Source organism: Rhinoderma darwinii, chromosome 1, assembly GCF_050947455.1.
Source record: "Rhinoderma darwinii isolate aRhiDar2 chromosome 1, aRhiDar2.hap1, whole genome shotgun sequence".
Taxonomy (NCBI): Eukaryota; Metazoa; Chordata; class Amphibia; order Anura; family Rhinodermatidae; genus Rhinoderma; species Rhinoderma darwinii.
This window is the reverse complement of record NC_134687.1, coordinates 605,480,142-605,498,518: the sequence shown is the minus strand read 5'-3', so window position 1 is coordinate 605,498,518 and position 18,377 is coordinate 605,480,142. Positions and strand designations below refer to the sequence as shown.

Below are 18,377 nucleotides of genomic sequence, written 5' to 3'. Positions count from 1 at the left end.
GTATCTTTTTATGACTTGCATCTATAAAGTCCCGGCTCTGCTGCAAGTTCTCCCCATAATGTGATTTGGCTATAACAAGAAAATAAATACACTATAAAATCACACAGACAACAGTACGACCACATGACCGTTGCTTACGTTCTTTAGTTTGACCTCAAAGTTCTCCATTTATCTTTGTAGACATCGTTTATTGGTTAGGTGCGCTAATTTCCTCTCTTGCCTGCAATAAAGCACGGCATACACTAGATGGCGCACTTACAACACAAATCAATTGAAGTATTTTGCAGACTGTGCCCCCTTTTAAAAATGACCACATTATCCTATTTTAATTATGGCTGCTTTCATAAAGTCGGCGGACTTCTTCCTATAGACCAATACAGATGACGTTCTAGCTGTGCATTGTGTGTTCAGAACAATTTTAATGTGAAATAATGTGCTCTTTGATGCTGATGCCTTTTTTATGGGGTTACCAGGGGTAACATTTTGCTTCTACTCCTGACCCCCTCATTATGTAAAGCTATGCCCTTTGAAATGTCACAAGCTACACCACAAGCAGCAGGAATTCATACACCACTCACAAGCATAGTCCCAGGAGCTGGCACCCAATAGTTGGGAAGACCTGCACTTCAATGGGCACACAGTAATTTAACCCCTTAAGAATGCAGCCTAGTTTTGTCTCAGAGCCCATTTTTCAAATCGGACATATTTTACTTTATGGGGTAATAACTTCAGAATGCTTATACCTATCCAAGCGATTCTGAGATTGTTTTCTGGTGAGACGATGGCCTTTATGTTAGAGGTAAAATTTGATCGATATATACAGTGTTTATTGTGAAAAATGGCAACATTTTGAGAAAATTTGGAAAAAAAAATAGAATTTTTCTGAATTTAAATTATCTGCTTATAAGACAGATGGTTATACCACACAAAATAGTGACTAGTTCACATTTCCCATATGTCTACTATATGTTGACATAATTTTTTGAACATTCTTTTATTTTTCTGGGACGTTACAAGGCTTGGAACATAAGCCGGAATTTCTCATATTTTTAATAAAATGTCAAAAGCCCTTTTTTTTTTTTTTTTTTTATATAGGTACCAGTTCAGTTCTGAAGTTTCTTTGAGGGGCATATATATTAGAAACGCCCACAAAACACACCATTTTAGAAACTAGACCCCTTAAAGTATTCAAAACAGCGTTTAGAAAGTTTATTAACCCTTTAGGTGTTTCCCAGGAATTTAAAGGGACAGTGTCATGATTATTATTATTTTTTATTAATTTGTGTTTTTACTTCATAAAATATTATATTGGCAGCAGAGCTGTGTCCCATTTTTGTGCAGCGGAGTATGCACAGGCGCTGCTGATCCTTCATAGCCGCTTATCAGCTGTTTTGAAGAATCAGCGGCGAGCACCCCCCCCCCCCCCCACACACAGACACAAATCCCCCACAAACATGCAAAATCAAGTGTAATCAAGCCTTTTTTTAAATGTGGTTTTTGGCATGTAAAATGCGCAAAAAAAACATGCGACGTGTGAACCTGTCAACTGAAAAGTCATTCACGTCACTTTCATCATTCTAAGGGTATGTTCACATGCAGTGTGTTCAGCTGGTTTTCGGGCCGTAAACGTCCCGCAAAATGGCTGAAAAATCGGAAGCAGAACGCCTACACACATCTGCCCATTGTTTCATTGGGAAATACGGCGTTCTGTTCCGACGGGGCGTCTTTTACGCGGCCGTTTTCCAAAAACGGCATGTAAAAAGACGGCCACCAAAAACAAGTGCATGTCACTTCTTGGGACGTTTTTGGAGCCGGTTTTCATTGACACTCTAGAAAAACAGCTCCAATAACAGCCGTAGAAAATGCAGCCAAAAACGCGAGTTTGATTAAAAAATGGCTGAAAATCAGGAGCTGTTTTCCCTTTGTTTAGTAAGTGTGTGAACATACCCTTAGCATTTTGGTGTGTCCTATAGCTTCTGCCAGCTGCCGTTTGTACAATCACTCCCAAAATAGCAGCTGGACACTGCTTAGCGATTTGAAGACACCTTTTCCTGGCTTGTAGGGGGGGGGGGGGGGGGGATGAGATTTCCTTTGGTGGCCAACATAGGAAAACATGTGAAATTATTATTTCATTTTTAATACTTCCCACCATGGAAGAAGAAAAAAAATATAGCAAAAAACTTAAAAAAAATATAATAGAAATAAGTAACTTGCTTAAAAAATTCAAGGAACTTAAACTCAAGGAACTTATCGAGGGGTATAGTGGGCATTTAGACCACACAGGTTTTTTGCTGCATTTTGTGGAATTAGGCTGTGCAATTGAAAGTCTAATTTTTCAGATAAAAGGTACACATTTTTAATTTTGACAAGGAATAAAGGCGAAAACGTGCCCCAAAGTTTGTAAAGCAATTTCTCCCGATTACGGCAATGCCCCATATGTGGTCATACACTGCTGGTTGGACAAACTGCAGAGCTCAGAAAGGCAGGAGCACTATTTGGCATGTAGATTTTGCTGTATTGGTTTCTGGGCACCATGTAACATTTGCAGAGCTTCTGAGGTACCAGTACAGGGGAATCCCTTTAAAAGTGACCCCATTTTGGAAACTAGACCCCTTGAGGAATTCATTGTAGTTTTCATGGGGTGCATGTGACTTTTTGATCAGTTTTTATTCTGTTTTTTTAGGTGGCGTGGTGACTAAAAAACAGCAATTCTACTATTGGTTTTTTTTATTCTATTTTTTTACAGCGTTCACCGTGCGCTATAAATGACATATTCACTTTATTTTGCGGGACGATACGATTACGGCGATACTATATGTTTATAGTTTTTTTTTTTATGCCGTTTGCACAATAGAATACTTTATAAAAAATAATTTACTTTTTGTGTTCTTTTATTCTAGGAGCCATAACTTTTTTATTTTTTATTTTTTTCATGAAGAAAGCCGTGTGTAACGAACTGTAGTTTCGATCAGCACCATTTTTTTTTTAAACTCGTTTTATTGAAAATTAACTGTCAGTCAAACGTTCATATACATCAGGATAACGGTATACAGTCATCAATCCAGATACAGTAAGAACGAATAACAAGTGATCAAACAGGAACACACTTGGCTTGATCAGCACCATTTTTAGGTACATGCGACTTTTTGATCTCTCTTTCTTCAATTTTTTTGGGCGGTGAAGTGACCAAAAAATTTGGATTTTGGTACGGTTTATTATTTTCTTATGTGGCGTTGACCGCGTGGGATACATAACGAAATACTTTTGCAGTTCAGGCCGTTACGGAGGCGGCGATACCAATTAGGTATAGTCTATTTGTTTCTTTTTTTTTATAATAAAGGACTGATTAGGGAAAAAGGGGGATTTTTACTTTTATTATGTTTTAACATTTTTTTATTTATTTTTACCCAACTTTTTTTTACTTTGTCCTACTAGGGGACTTGAGGGCAGGAGGCCCTGATCGCTATTCTAATACACTGCACTAAATGTCAGGACATGCCATAGCAACCATCGCCGCCCGCTATCGTGTAGCGGGCCGTTGATGGTGGTTTAACCCCTAAGAAACTGCGATCGCTATTGAACGCAGCGTCTATGGGGTTGATCAGCGGGGACACCGTGATCGGTCCCTGCTGAAGGAGCTGCGGCAACTGCTGTACGAGACAGCAGTTGTCACGGCTCCTGTATGTGCTGGGAGGTCGGACGAAATGGCCGGTCCTCCCGTGACGTACTATTCCGTCATGGAGCGCAAACGATGTGCTTACCATGACGGAATAGTACGTCAAGGAGCGGGAAGGGGTTAAAGGGAACCAGTCACCAGGACAAGCCTGTCCATATTGGTTACATAAGTAAGATGCCCAATTCATTCAGTCCTACCTGGTACGTTTGTGTTTACAACGGGTTCCTGGGGGGTTGATGTGGGGTGGGCACTGACACACACTGCGGGGATTCTGCCGTTTCTGTGAATATGTTTGATATTGCAGCAATTACGAGCAAAGACCAACCCTCTAGTCCCGGGCTGTCCAACGGTCCAAGGGCAATATAATGTTGGCACAACACCCATTACTGACTTTGGTCCGAGCGAGGTTATAGGATGGCGAAGCGGGATGTGTTCAGTAACAAAATCTAATCTTGTGATACCCAACGCTTTGTGCCACATCTGTCAGCCGGCCATCCATTGCTCAGTTTGCCCACTATCTAACCAGTCATCTAAAATTTCTTGACTATAAGAGCTTTTTCTCCGTCTATTTCTGTTTCATGCAGGATTGCAGATCTCTGGGTGCTGAATAAGTGGCATTTTACTGTAATATATGTAGGTAGAGACCGTAATATTCCAGTAATCAGGCATATATTGTGAAAGATTATCAGAAATGACGGGCTATTGGCGTTTTCTAGCAAACCAACTTGCATATACAGTACGTATGTACATGTACTTACTGTAGTGTTGAGCAGCAGGGGGTCCTTTCTGGTGGGGATCCATGGGACAATTTGAGCATGGGGCCGCTACACAGATGGTGATACCCACGCAGGATCTGCTGCTTCCCTTCAGTGCCCGACAACCGCATAGTTCTGCAGGTAATCCAGTATGGGACTGTTTTTGGTTTATTCTAGATTAATGGGATTTCTTGACCAATCTATTGCCGGATTAATAGACTAACAGAATATATGAAGGAATTCTGCATGTATGGCTGGAATCTGTGCTGTCTATGGAGCACCATTGAAAGACTATTCCACATACACATTTGTTGGCCGTCTTCACATTTATGGATTTCATTTGTACTGAATATTTGAGGCTTCGGGGTGAGAATGTGAGTCTTGTGCTGCTGGGGGTTATTGTCCTGAAACGACACAAGGGTAACGCCCGGGCCTTGTAATGCGAGTGCTGTGATCAGGGTGTCGGGGGGGGGGGGGGGATAGAGCAGCACATTTTTGGAGCGGGGCCCACAATTGATCGGCTGACAACCCTGCAGTGTTTGCTTTCTCACCAGTGTGCTGGACTCGGTGTGAGAAGCCTTCTCTGGAGCCGCGCTGTGGTTAAATGCAGGGATTCACATAATCACATTTAATATTCGTTTCCCATCTTTACATTCATTCACTCTTTCCTTCCTTCCTTCATTAATGAACCAGCTTTTCCTGCCGGCTTTGTGGTCAAGGCTAAACCAATATGTGGAGCCGGTAGAGTTGGTCAGGTGCCACCTCATGAATTCTGACTGATGACGCCGGGGGACGCTCACCGTGCGAGCGGTTAATAGCGTCTTCATAACAGGCTAATTGTTCAGGTCGGCTCAGCTCCAGCCTTGAAGTGCGTGTCTTGTCTGGAGGACCATATATCTAGAATTTCCTGGCTCCATCACTTGTCTTACCGGAGCGCTCAGAATCTCGCCTTATTTGGGTCATTTGTACCAATCCTAGAGGGAATCGTCCTGATGCATTTACATCTGTGGTTTGGGAATGCCTCTGCAAACGTCAGGGGCTCAACATGGAATTTCCTTCATACAAGAAGCGGGTTTTTATTTATTTTTTCATTTTAATTTTTTTTTAATTTTATGATTTCTAAACAAGGTACACATTGTAATCTGGGAAATCTCCGAAAGCACTTGGGCTTGAGCCTTGTATGTTTTCTCTACAAACAGTGTAGGACCTGACATTCTTGTGCTGTGCTCACCATAGGTTTGGATTTTGTGTCCAGGCCTATCAGTCTGGCACCCAGTGGTCTGAAATTCCTAATAATTTTGCATGGGACAGTCCCTATGTTGGATTTGCCAGAATTTACATAATAGTCGAGAACTGGACACACTCTTTAGGGTGAAGGACTGGTCTGTGGCAGGTCGGTGATGTGTTATTTGTTTTTGTTGCAACCTCTCTGCGTGAGTGCATTTTTGGGGCATCAAGTTGGTGGCGAGTGATTGGGAGCAAAGGAAACGTGGGCCCACAATATTTTCTCTTTCTTATGGCAACTGTCTCGCAAACAAGTCAAATGTACCCATTGGCTCCTATTTTACAGACAGAGGCCAAAAGAGTGATCTTTTGACAGCATACCAAAAAATTGCTGACCTGTTGCAAGTGAATCAGTCTGATGCCACTTACATTGTAGTCTATACTTGCAAAATCAATTGAGATCTGAGACCACCAGTTATGCGACCCACATTCACAAGCATTACTTGTGTTGCGCTGCCAAAGTTGCTGTGTGGACCTAACCTTAAATGGACATTAACTTTTCAAAAAACTTATGCTTCTCTAATAGTATACTTGATATAGATCAACTTTGTTATTTACAACCTAAGACGTCTATGCGGGGGAGAAGGGCGTTAAACACATATACGCTGCCAATAGAAGTCTATGTAGAGGGGAGGGGTGATCAGGAGCAGAGTGAGACACAGAAAGGCATGCTGCAGGCTGCTGGTGAGATTTCTATGTCAACCCAGTGCTAGATTCTCAAATACACTGCTCATTACTGCTGTATAAGGTCTTACATGCTGCTGCAGTATTTGTGTATGTGTACGTACGTACGTACATATATATATATATATGTGTGTGTGTATAAGCAGGATTCTCCTCTTGTATATGTGCAGTGTATAGAAGACATGATAGCAGTTAGGCTCCACCCACTAGCTCAGAGACAACTGAGAATTAGAGCCTGCAAAGGGGGGGGGGATTAAATTAAAGTAATATGCAAACATGACTGCAGTTAGGCTGGATTCACATTACTGCAGCGTTTCTGCTACGTGTGGCTTTTCCTTCTGATTTTTCTGTAGAATTCACCCCTTCTACGTTGAAAAGGTTTAAATCGGCAGCGAACATCCAGAACAGAATAAGCATGCTGCGGTTTTGAACACCTGAAGCACCCTCTGATTTCCGTCCAGAAAATATTCAGCAGCATGTGGATGAGATTTGTTCAGATCTCATCCACGTGACTGGGACTGCAATCCACATGGAAATCCGCAGCATTTCTGTCCTGTGTAAATCCAGTCTGATAATGAACATTTAAACAAGCCCCAACTATAGACCGTGGGATGAGGGGTGCACATGAAGGGAGCTTGGAGTATAAATCATAGGCTTGAAGGCTATTGTACAACTTTGTAAGCATTTTTTAAAATTTTAAATCTCTTTTTTTGTTCAATTTAAAAAAAAAAAAATAATTCAATTGCCTTTTTAAAAAAAAAAATACTGTATTTAATGTTTACCATACAGCTTCTTTGTATCCTCTATACATAGAATCTGTATCATTCACGATCAGCCGAATCGGTCAGTGAAGTGAACTGACAGCTCGGCTGAGAGCTGGTCCTGTGTGTCGACCTAGATGTCATCAATATTATGGCGATCGTGTGTGTGTGTTAGAGACGTACAGGATCCACTCTCGGCCGAGCCGTCCGTTCACTTCACCAACGGATTCGGCTGATAACGAACGATACTGCTTCTATGTCGAGAGGGTACATAGAAGCTGTAAAGTAAAAACAACTTTTTATTTTTTGAATAAATGTGAATTGAAAACGTTGGTAAGCCCATTAAACAGAATTACTTAAAAGAATAATAATAAATGCCTACTTAGGCGTAAAATAGCCTTTAAGATTGCCAAAGATATAAGATATCTGGGGCTGTTTTACCTCAGGAAAAACGAAGTGGTTGGGTTAGGCTTCGTTCACATCGGTGTCACGGCTCTGTTCATGAGTTCTGTCACAGCTTTCTGTCAGGGGGATCGGTGCAAATGGCTTCTGTGGTTTTGATGGAATCAATACCGTAGTTGACTGCGCTGTTCATTCCGTCAAAACGACGGAACCCTTTAAACAGCGGTGACAAACGGAAACCATTTGCATCAGATCCGTCACCATTGAAATCAATGGTGATCGTTTGTTTTAGTCAGGGTTCTATTCACGGGTTCCCCTGACGGAAAGCTCTGATGGAACCCATGAACGGAGCGCTGACGCAGATGTGAACGAAGCCTTAGCATTCGATTTGTCCGATCCCTGTTTAACCCCTGCTGATATCGTCAGCGAATACTATGGAAATTTGGCAACAAGGCAGGAGCGGTCATTTCTATGCCATGACCGCTCCTCTTCACATGGATCGTTCGTTATCTATTCATTGGATCAGTTGTAGACGGTGGCACACACGGCTGAATTTTGTTTGCCAAATGAACTTCTTTTCATCTGCAAGTAGTCATTAACATAGCTCGGGCATTGACAAGTTTTCATTATATCTGCTCTCATAATTCAGGTTTTATTTCAGGGGCCTTTCTAACATATTTTTATATTTTCATACCCAAAAATACATCCTGGCGCGGCCCTGGAATAATGTAGCCATGGTTCGCGGTCGTTTCTTCCCAGTGATAGCTCCCTCGGCACCACCAGACATTGACGTCCACTCTAGTTAAAACATCAGTTCATTTTCGTGCATCCTGTGCCTGATTTATACTGCATTTCCGAAGATAATTCACAGTAGAGTTCCCAGTTCCAAAAGTGTGACAACTTGTAGCTTTACTCTTTGTTATGCTGCTAGACATTTGGTTTCAATTAGAGACGAACGTTCAGCCAGGACCGAAGACCACCTTAGAGATAAAATTGAGATTTCCAAGAAACATACCAGAGAGCGAGTTTAGACGATCGGAAATGAAGAGACTGAACTGAAAGAAATACACAGTACAGTCCAAAAACAGAGGATTATGATCTCTGAGAGCTCATATTGCATGATAAGCCCATGGAAGATATTGCTGCCTAGACCTTGTGTCTACCACACAAGTCCCTTCCTTCCCCCGCTCTCCGGTATTGGCCGTTCCCTCTCCCGCCCTGCCTTCAAGGTGGCTCAGACCGTTTTTGTTAAAGATGGTCCTTTGTTTTAGAAGATGGTCAGAAGTCCACAACTGACCTCCCCACACAGCATTTATTATTCTTCTCGTTTCCCCGGTCTCCTTTGTTTCTCAGCTGCTCTGTTTTGGCATGCAAGACTGTGTTGACTTGGCTCTGGTTCATTGACTTTGGTTGACCTTGGCATCAAGTGCACCGGCCATGGGCCCTTTTTTTTTCCCGATCTAATGGTCAACTATATGACATCCGGCCGTGCAGCTCCTCGCGGTGATCATTTGCCTCCACTGCAGTCAGTTTGTGTGGTCGGAAATTGACTGTTTTTTTCCTTCCTCCATGAATGAAGGTTTTATTTTTCCAGGTTCTTTATTGGTCAAGAGGTTATTTTTATTCACATACAGTTTGGTTTCAAGGCAGTGCCCAGTTTTTGGTTCTGTATTACAAGATTACAAGCCCCTTTGTTAAGGGAATTGGGTTTCTGTAATGTTTAGTTGTAAAAGAGATCATCCACCTCAATTTACTGATCAGTATTGCAGAGATAAACTTGTTCCTGGCTTGAAGGGGGTATTCCTAAAATCATAAATGATAACTTATCCACAGGATAGGTTATCATTTTCTGCTCACTGGTACCCCAACCGTTGGTGAGAACTGGTGTACTGAACTTCCAGATCCTCTTCGATTCTTGACCGCAGTGAAAAGAACGTTGAATGGAGCGGCGGCTGAGCATGTGCGCTGCCGCTCCATTCAATGTCTATAGAAATGAGAATGATTACAGCGCTCAGATGTTGCCGTCAGTCTCATAGACAGTGAAGGGAGTGGCGGACGCATTCTCGACCACCACTCCAGTCAAGCTCTTCCTCACTGTGTGTGGGGGGGGGGGGGTTGCAGTGAAGAGGATTTCGAGGTTCGGGAGCCCCGTTCTTCTGATCAGTGGGGGGTCCCAACCATCAGAAAATTATCACCTATCCTGTGGATAAAGCAAAAGTCAGCAGCACCGGAAAAATGGATTAGGTGGGTGCACGTCTCTTGGGTCATAGTCCAATGACCCTTCAATGTAGCGGAAAGTAGAGAATGAGGCAGCACAAGCAAATAAGTTAAAAATAGTGATCCTGTTTATTCCACATGCAACATTTCAGCTCCGTACTATGCTTGAGAAAGGCTCATACTGAGCTGAAACGTTGTGTGTGGAATACACAGGATCACCATCTTTCAATTATTTGCTTGTCCTGCCTCATTCTCTGCTTTCCTCTATCCTGCGGATAGGTGATAATTTATGATTTTGGAAATACTCCTTTAAGCGTTGCTAACCAACATGCCCCTTCTTTGCCCTCAGCTCAGTGTCGAGTGTGCCATGAGCAGAAGACCCAAGTAATCTGATTCTGTTATAGAGATGTTCCAGGTGTTAGGCCTTATTCACACGACAGGGTCCGAGTGTCGCCGATAAAATCGTCCGTTTTGGGACGTTTTTCCCAGCTGGTTTGCATCCGTTTTGCTTCCGTTCCGGGCCGTGTTGCCGGTTTTAACGGCAGATTTTGACCCATTTTGCATCCGTTTTTTTCCCTGTCTGTTTTAAAATCAAATTAATTTAATTTGTACATTTTTGCCACACACTTCCCTCTGTAGATAATGCCACACACTGCCCTCTGTAGATACTGCCACAGCCCCCTGTAGGTAGTGCCACACAGCCCCCCTGTAGGTAGTGCCACACAGCCCCCCTGTAGGTAGTGCCACACAGCCCCCCTGTAGGTAGTGCCACACAGCCCCCCTGTAGGTAGTGCCACACAGCCCCCCTGTAGGTAGTGCCACACAGCCACCCTGTAGGTAGTGCCACACAGCTCCCCTGTAGGTAGTGCCACACAGCCCCCCTTGTAGGTAGTGCCACACAGCCCCCCTTGTAGCCCCCCTGTAGGTAGTGCCACACAGCCCCCCTGTAGGTAGTGCCACGCAGCCCCCCTGTAGGTAGTGCCACGCAGCCCCCCTGTAGGTAGTGCCACGCAGCCCCCCTGTAGGTAGTGCCACGCAGCCCCCCTGTAGGTAGTGCCACGCAGCCCCCCTGTAGGTAGTGCCACGCAGCCCCCCTGTAGGTAGTGCCACGCAGCCCCCCTGTAGGTAGTGCCACGCAGCCCCCCTGTAGGTAGTGCCACGCAGCCCCCCTGTAGGTAGTGCCACGCAGCCCCCCTGTAGGTAGTGCCACGCAGCCCCCTGTAGGTAGTGCCACGCAGCCCCCCTGTAGGTAGTGCCACGCAGCCCCCCTGTAGGTAGTGCCACGCAGCCCCCCTGTAGGTAGTGCCACGCAGCCCCCCTGTAGGTAGTGCCACGCAGCCCCCCTGCAGGTAGTGCCACGCAGCCCCCCTGCAGGTAGTGCCACGCAGCCCCCCTGTAGGTAGTGCCACGCAGCCCCCCTGTAGGTAGTGCCACGCAGCCCCCCTGTAGGTAGTGCCACGCAGCCCCCCTGTAGGTAGTGCCACGCAGCCTCCCTGTAGGTAGTGCCACGCATCCCCCCTGTAGGTAGTGCCACGCAGCCCCCCTGTAGGTAGTGCCACGCAGCCCCCCTGTAGGTAGTGCCACGCAGCCCCCCTGTAGGTAGTGCCACGCAGCCCCCCTGTAGGTAGTGCCACGCAGCCCCCCTGTAGGTAGTGCCACGCAGCCCCCCTGTAGGTAGTGCCACGCAGCCCCCCTGTAGGTAGTGCCACGCAGCCCCCCTGTAGGTAGTGCCACGCAGCCCCCCTGTAGGTAGTGCCACGCAGCCCCCCTGTAGGTAGTGCCACGCAGCCCCCCTGTAGGTAGTGCCACGCAGCCCCCCTGTAGGTAGTGCCACGCAGCCCCCCTGTAGGTAGTGCCACGCAGCCCCCCTGTAGGTAGTGCCACGCAGCCCCCCTGTAGGTAGTGCCACGCAGCCCCCCCCCCTGTAGGTAGTGCCACGCAGCCCCCCCCCCTGTAGGTAGTGCCACGCAGCCCCCCCCCCTGTAGGTAGTGCCACGCAGCCCCCCCCCTGTAGGTAGTGCCACGCAGCCCCCCCCCCTGTAGGTAGTGCCACACAGCCCCCCCCCTGTAGGTAGTGCCACACAGCCCCCCCCCCCTGTAGGTAGTGCCACACAGCCCCCCCCCTGTAGGTAGTGCCACACAGCCCCCCCCTGTAGGTAGTGCCACACAGCCCCCCCCTGTAGGTTGTGCCACACAGCCCCCTCCCTGTAGGTTGTGCCACACAGCCCCCCCCTGTAGGTAGTGCCACACAGCCCCCCCCTGTAGGTAGTGCCACACAGCCCCCCCCTGTAGGTAGTGCCACACAGCCCCCCCGTAGGTAGTGCCACACAGCCCCCCCCTGTAGGTAGTGCCACACAGCCCCCCCCCCTGTAGGTAGTGCCACACAGCCCCCCCCTGTAGGTAGTGCCACACAGCCCCCCCTGTAGGTAGTGCCACACAGCCCCCCCCTGTAGGTAGTGCCACACAGCCCCCCCCTGTAGGTAGTGCCACACAGCCCCCCCCCTGTAGGTAGTGCCACACAGCCCCCCCCTGTAGGTAGTGCCACAAAGCCCCCCCCTGTAGGTAGTGCCACACAGCCCCCCCCTGTAGGTAGTGCCACACAGCCCCCCCCTGTAGGTAGTGCCACACAGCCCCCCCCTGTAGGTAGTGCCACACAGCCCCCCCCTGTAGGTAGTGCCACACAGCCCCCCCCTGTAGGTAGTGCCACACAGCCCCCCCCCTGTAGGTAGTGCCACACAGCCCCCCCCCTGTAGGTAGTGCCACACAGCCCCCCCCTGTAGGTAGTGCCACACAGCCCCCTCCCTGTAGGTTGTGCCACACAGCCCCCTCCCTGTAGGTAGTGCCACACAGCCCCCCCCCCCATAGATGGCACCCCCTCCCTACCGGTCTGTAGATAGCGCCACCGTTCCAGGAGAAGTCCCTGACTTCAATGTCCATGTATGGACAGTGAAGTCAGGGACTTCTCCTGGAGCAGAGACATCGGCCACAGGGTCGGGGATTCCGCTTCAGAAGTGCCCGGGCCGTCAAAAAAACGGTCGTGTGAATAGCCTCATTAGGGGTCTATTGTTCCTACTGCAGCCCTGTGACGGCCGTTTTTTGAATGGCCGTCATACGGCCTGGAAACCCTGTCGTGTGCATAAGGGCTAAGGCAGTATTTCTAAATCAACCTGACTGTCTCAAATGACATGACTGTGCTTTTCAGAACGAAATCTGGATTTGCCCTGCACTGACCATGAAGAATAGGGTAGTGAGTTGGCAGCAATTATGCCATGCCATTCCTCTTTTAGCAAATAAACGTTATTCTTTGAATAATAAGTCATACAATTTTCCAGTATACTTTTTTCTATCCATTCCTCATGGGTTTCAAGACCTCTGCTTGCGGTCATTCAATAGAAACCTTCATTGTTTACTTCCAGGGGATAAGTCTTTTCTAGTCACATGATGATTGCACAAGTGCGCTGCTCGTTACGGTACGGTCCAGCTTTGTCTTCTAATGCTCCACACTCCTGAAAGTTAACAAGGAAGGTTGCTATTAAATGACAGCAAGTAGAGATGTTAAAAAAAAACAACATTTGAGAAACCGTGGCCTAGAGGATTTGTATACCCCAGTATGGTTATTTCATAGGGAAATATCACTTTAAGGGTACTGTTAATTGTGAAAAGACCATGATAAAATCCTGTTTATCAAAGGGGTTGTCTGAGATTATTCCTGAAACCATGGCACTCGTATCCATAAAGTCTGTACCTGGTCAGCTCGTTTCAAGTGAATGGGACTGAGCTGCAATACCAGACACTGTCCATGGACAAGAGTGGAGCTATCTCTTAAAAAAGGAAAAAAAAACCAAAACATTATTTTCATTTAGTCCTAGAAATCTTTTGATAGATAAGCTTTTGTTCAGTTCGTAGCTATTGGCCTGTACTTAAGGCCCTATTACACTGACCGATTTTGGCCGGTGCAGACATCGTTGATCGTCGCTCATTTGCTCCTGTCACACAGAGCTATGGATGAGGACGAGCGGTCATTACTCCAATCGCTCGTCCCCATACATTATTATCATGTTGGCAGCGTTTGCTCGTTCATCTGCCGATCGGTGCCGTGGGCAAGTGTTCTATGAACGCTTGTCTGACCGATAATCGCCCAGTGTAAAACCCCTATAAGTGTAACGTGATTGACATTGTCTTTTCATCTTTCCTTTTTTAGTACCGACTCAAAGCTGTTGGAAGAAGCGACCATTTCAATTTGCAAGTCCTTAAGTAAGTAGTCCATGTTTATAATGGCTATATGGCTAACTGGTGTGTTCTGTAGAAATGTTTTATACTAACTGGAGGTCCGGTCCAGCACCCGACACCCTGGGTGATCAACTGTTTTTTCCAAGGGAAGCTATGGGCAGCCGTGGTTTTATATTGCACCCATTTCAATGAACTGGTACAGACTGGCGTATTGACTTCCGTTTTTTTTTTTTTTTAAAGTATCCATGAAGGATCCAATTGATTTATAATCCACCAGGTTTCCAATGTTTTTTTTGTTTTTTGTTTTTACTATTCTGCCAGTCAAAGCAGCGGAAACCTTATGGAACAGAAGTGTGAACAAAGCCTAAAGCACAAGGCGCATACATCAGTCCACATCACATCTCTCTCTACAAAACCATCTCTAATGCCTAAGGACCTCTCCCCTCTCCTGACACGTCTGTTTCACTAAATACTTCTTATTCCCCATGAAATAACAATTCTGGCGCATCTTTTCTGAGAGCTCTTCATATGCCATTACTCTGTTATTCCTCCTGAATACATTTTACAACTGGGCGTTGACAGTCCCCTTGTCAATAGGGTATGTTTGCACTGATTGGATTAGAGTGTGGTGATTTCCAGTTATTTATTTACATTTTTCCAGGAGGAATAACAGAGGAATAGACAATGCTGAGTTCTAAGTAAAGACTCTCTAGCGTTCTTATTTCATGGGGAATTCAAATTATTTTGTGAAACAGACATGTCAGGATAGCTAACAGGTCCTCTATACTACACCACACAGGAGAACTGTCAGGTCCTCTATTCTACACCACACAGGGGAGCTGACCGCTCCTCTATACTACACCACACAGGAGAGCTGACAGATCCCCTATACTACACCACACAGGAGAGCTGACAGATCCTCTATACTACACCACACAGGAGAGATGACCGCTCCTCTATACTACACCACACAGGAGGGCTGACAGATCCCCTATACTACACCACACAGGAGGGCTGACAGATCCCCTATACTACACCACACAGGAGAGCTGACAGATCCCCTATACTACACCACACAGGAGAGCTGACAGATCCCCTATACTACACCACACAGGAGAGCTGACAGATCCCCTATACTACACCACACAGGAGAGCTGACAGATCCTCTATTCTACATTACACAGGAGAGCTGACAGATCCTCTCTACTACACCACACAGGAGAGCTGACAGATCCTCTCTACTACACCACACAGGAGAGCTGACTGCTCTTCTATACTACACCACACAGGAGAGCTGACAGATCCTCTATACTACACCACACAGGAGAGCTGACTGCTCTTCTATACTACACCACACAGGAGTGCTGACTGATCCCCTATAATACACCGCACAGGAGAGCTGACTGATCCCCTATACTACACCACACAGGAGAGCTGACAAATCCTCTATACTACACCACACAGGAGAGCTGACATCCTCTATACTACACCACACAGGAGAGCCGACAGGTCCTCTATACTACACACAGGAGAGCTGACAGCTCCTCTATACTACACCACACAGGAGAGCTGACAGCTCCTCTATACTACACCACACAGGAGAGCTGACAGCTCCTCTATACTACACCACACAGGAGAGCTGACCGCTCCTCTATACTACACCACACAGGAGAGCTGACAGATCCTCTATATTACACCACAGAGGAGAGCTGACTGCTCTTCTATACTACACCACACAGGAGAGCTGACAGATCCTATATACTACACCACACAGGAGAGCTGACATCTCCTCTATACTACACCACACAGGGAAGCTGACAGATCCTCTATACTACACCACACAGGAGAGCTGACAGATCCCCTATACTACACCACACAGGAGAGGTGAAAGATCCTCTATACTACACCACACAGGAGAGATGACAGATCCTATATACTACACCACACAGGAGAGCTGACATGTCCTCTATACTACACCACACAGGGGCGCTGACAGGTCCTCTTTAAGGTGAATGTCAACAATAAATAGATTTTATATTCTAGGAGATGTCTGCTTTAGACGGCCCTTATCCCTGTACCCTGTAAGAGCATATGAATGTTAGAGAGAGACGTAGTCCCATGCTTCGCTCCCCCCTCCTGTATTTGCCAGAGTAGAGAATCATTGCAAGGAATGGCCCAAAGGACCCAGATATTCAATGCATTACACAGACAGCCCATTGATTTTAATGGGAACTGTGCAATGCCTCATTCTCCCTGTATTGGCGCTGCAATTAAATTAAACACTTGCCAGGTTTCTCCATTGATCACAGCTGATTGCTGGATGTCACAGCAGCAGGACACCCCGTGATCAGCTTATCATTGGGGGTACCCTTTTAACAAATATAACTTCCCCAGCAAAGAACTACATTGAAAATGACAGCGTTTTCAGACAGGGATATTTTCTTACTCCAATTGCTTTACATTCTTTTGTCATTTTCTATTTCCTGACCAAGAGCTAATAGATTTTTGATTTTTAAGCTTCTCATATATCTACTGATGCCTTTGTGACACAATGATCACAAATAATAGAAGTTGATGGCAATTTATTCAATCTTCCGAGAATTTATCAGTGCTGCTTTTTTTTTTGGTCCGGTCACCAGGACAGACACCTTTTTAATTTAGGGTATGTAATTGTCCAGGACTACGAGGCCACATACACGCTACCTTACAAACTAAAGTACCATGTGTCATTACTCAGTCTTTTGGAGGTGGGGGGTTCAGGAGCACCAGCTGGGTTGTTTTTATGTATGGGCAAGGGGCAATGTGTGACTACGAAGCATTGGTGACTCAGTAACTAAATAATAGTAATGTATTTGCCAAACAGGGCTGCTGTAACATAGCTACTTACCTGCTACAAGAGGAAGAAGAGGTCTGGATGACACACAAAATGTTTTCAGCAGAGCCAGATATTGATTTTTGAACAAAGATGAACTTTTTATGTATGAACTTATGTTCTTATGTGAACCGTTCATAAATGCCATTGTGTCCACGGCTACCTCTGATCTTTTAGTTGAGGCCTCATTTGTAGCTCCTGGGCACCAATGCAGAATATGTACGGGTACCCCCACCTACCATGTGCTGTTAATAATACTGTGTCTTCTTCTTGGGCCCCTCAGGCACGAAGTCTGAGTGTGACTGCTGCCTCTGCGGCCCTAATAGATATGCTCCTGTTTTCGTTCATACCAAACAAAGCATCTTTATCATTATAGTCTATAGTCTAATCTTTGCATTTTCTTTTCAGTTGAGAACAACCCAAGAACAGGAAATCTCGGCGCTCTAATTAGGGTATTTTTGTCAAGGACGAAAGAATTGAAGATCTCGGCAGAATGTCAGAAGTAAGTGAATGAGATTAGCACTGACAGCAGATAAAGCCTGGTAAATATATGTATATTCATAAAGAAGTTAATGATCTCCAGCCAAAGCCTCCTGTCCTTATAGATGGTCACTATCCATGTAGAAAATAACCCTCTCCTGCCAGTGACTGGCCCCCAAGGTCAGGATCACTGGAACTCCCCATTAACTGGTTGTTGTTGTCATAAGCACGTTTTCAGGACAGGTCTGAATGTAAAGAAGATTGTTTCTGGTCACTGACAGCAAGCCGGGCACTTAAAAACTAGAAATAGCAAAAAAAGGAATAGCCCTCATTTATTAATCGATTTCCGGCACTTCAGAGGTGGAAAAAAGTTGTACATTTAGGCATACAAAACAACTTCTAGGACGATTACTGTAAAATATAGTCTCCGATGCAGCACTAGCGTTAGGTTGGTCGAGCCTGTAAAACACACAAAAACATTAAGAGCGTTAGGTGCAAAATAATAGACTTAACTCAAGAGTCCAGTTTCGATACAAGAGAACCATTTTAATATGATGGCCAAGATCGGTTCGCATTTCACAAATCACAGGTTGCTATTGTCGACAAGTATTTCTCAGGAAGTCTCTGTCTCCAAAGATCCCTATAATAGAGAAGGATGGACAACACCGGCCTACACAGGCATAGGGATGTACAATCAAGGGACCAGCCCCATGGACTTCTATGGGTGCCCCATTGTGACTCCACACAATACAGCCATAATTCGATCACCACACACACAGTACTCAATGGCTTTCTCTATGAGTAGGTAGTGAAGTATGACTGACGGGCTTTCTGTACGAATGGGCGCGGGAAGCGGGACTCGCAGGCTTTCTCTATGAGCAGGTAGGTGAAGCATGACTGACTGACTCACAGGCTTTCTCTACAAGTGGGCTGGGGAAGCCAGACTCGCAGGGTTTTTCTACGAGTGGGCTGAGGAAGCCGGACTCGCAGGCTTTCTCTACGAGTGGGCTGAGGAA

The 18,377-nt window shown here is 45.9% G+C and overlaps 1 protein-coding gene across 4 annotated transcripts in view; it reads left to right on the top strand.

Moving 5' to 3' along the window:
• DYM (dymeclin) overlaps nucleotides 1-18,377 on the top strand; it is a 343,122-nt gene that overhangs the window by 34,294 nt on the left and 290,451 nt on the right. For all 4 annotated transcript variants that reach the window (XM_075840896.1, XM_075840904.1, XM_075840919.1 and 1 more), the window contains 2 exons: nucleotides 13,981-14,033; nucleotides 17,290-17,383. In XM_075840896.1, the coding sequence (XP_075697011.1) occupies nucleotides 13,981-14,033; nucleotides 17,290-17,383 (147 nt within the window). The remainder of the gene's footprint in view (nucleotides 1-13,980; nucleotides 14,034-17,289; nucleotides 17,384-18,377) is intronic.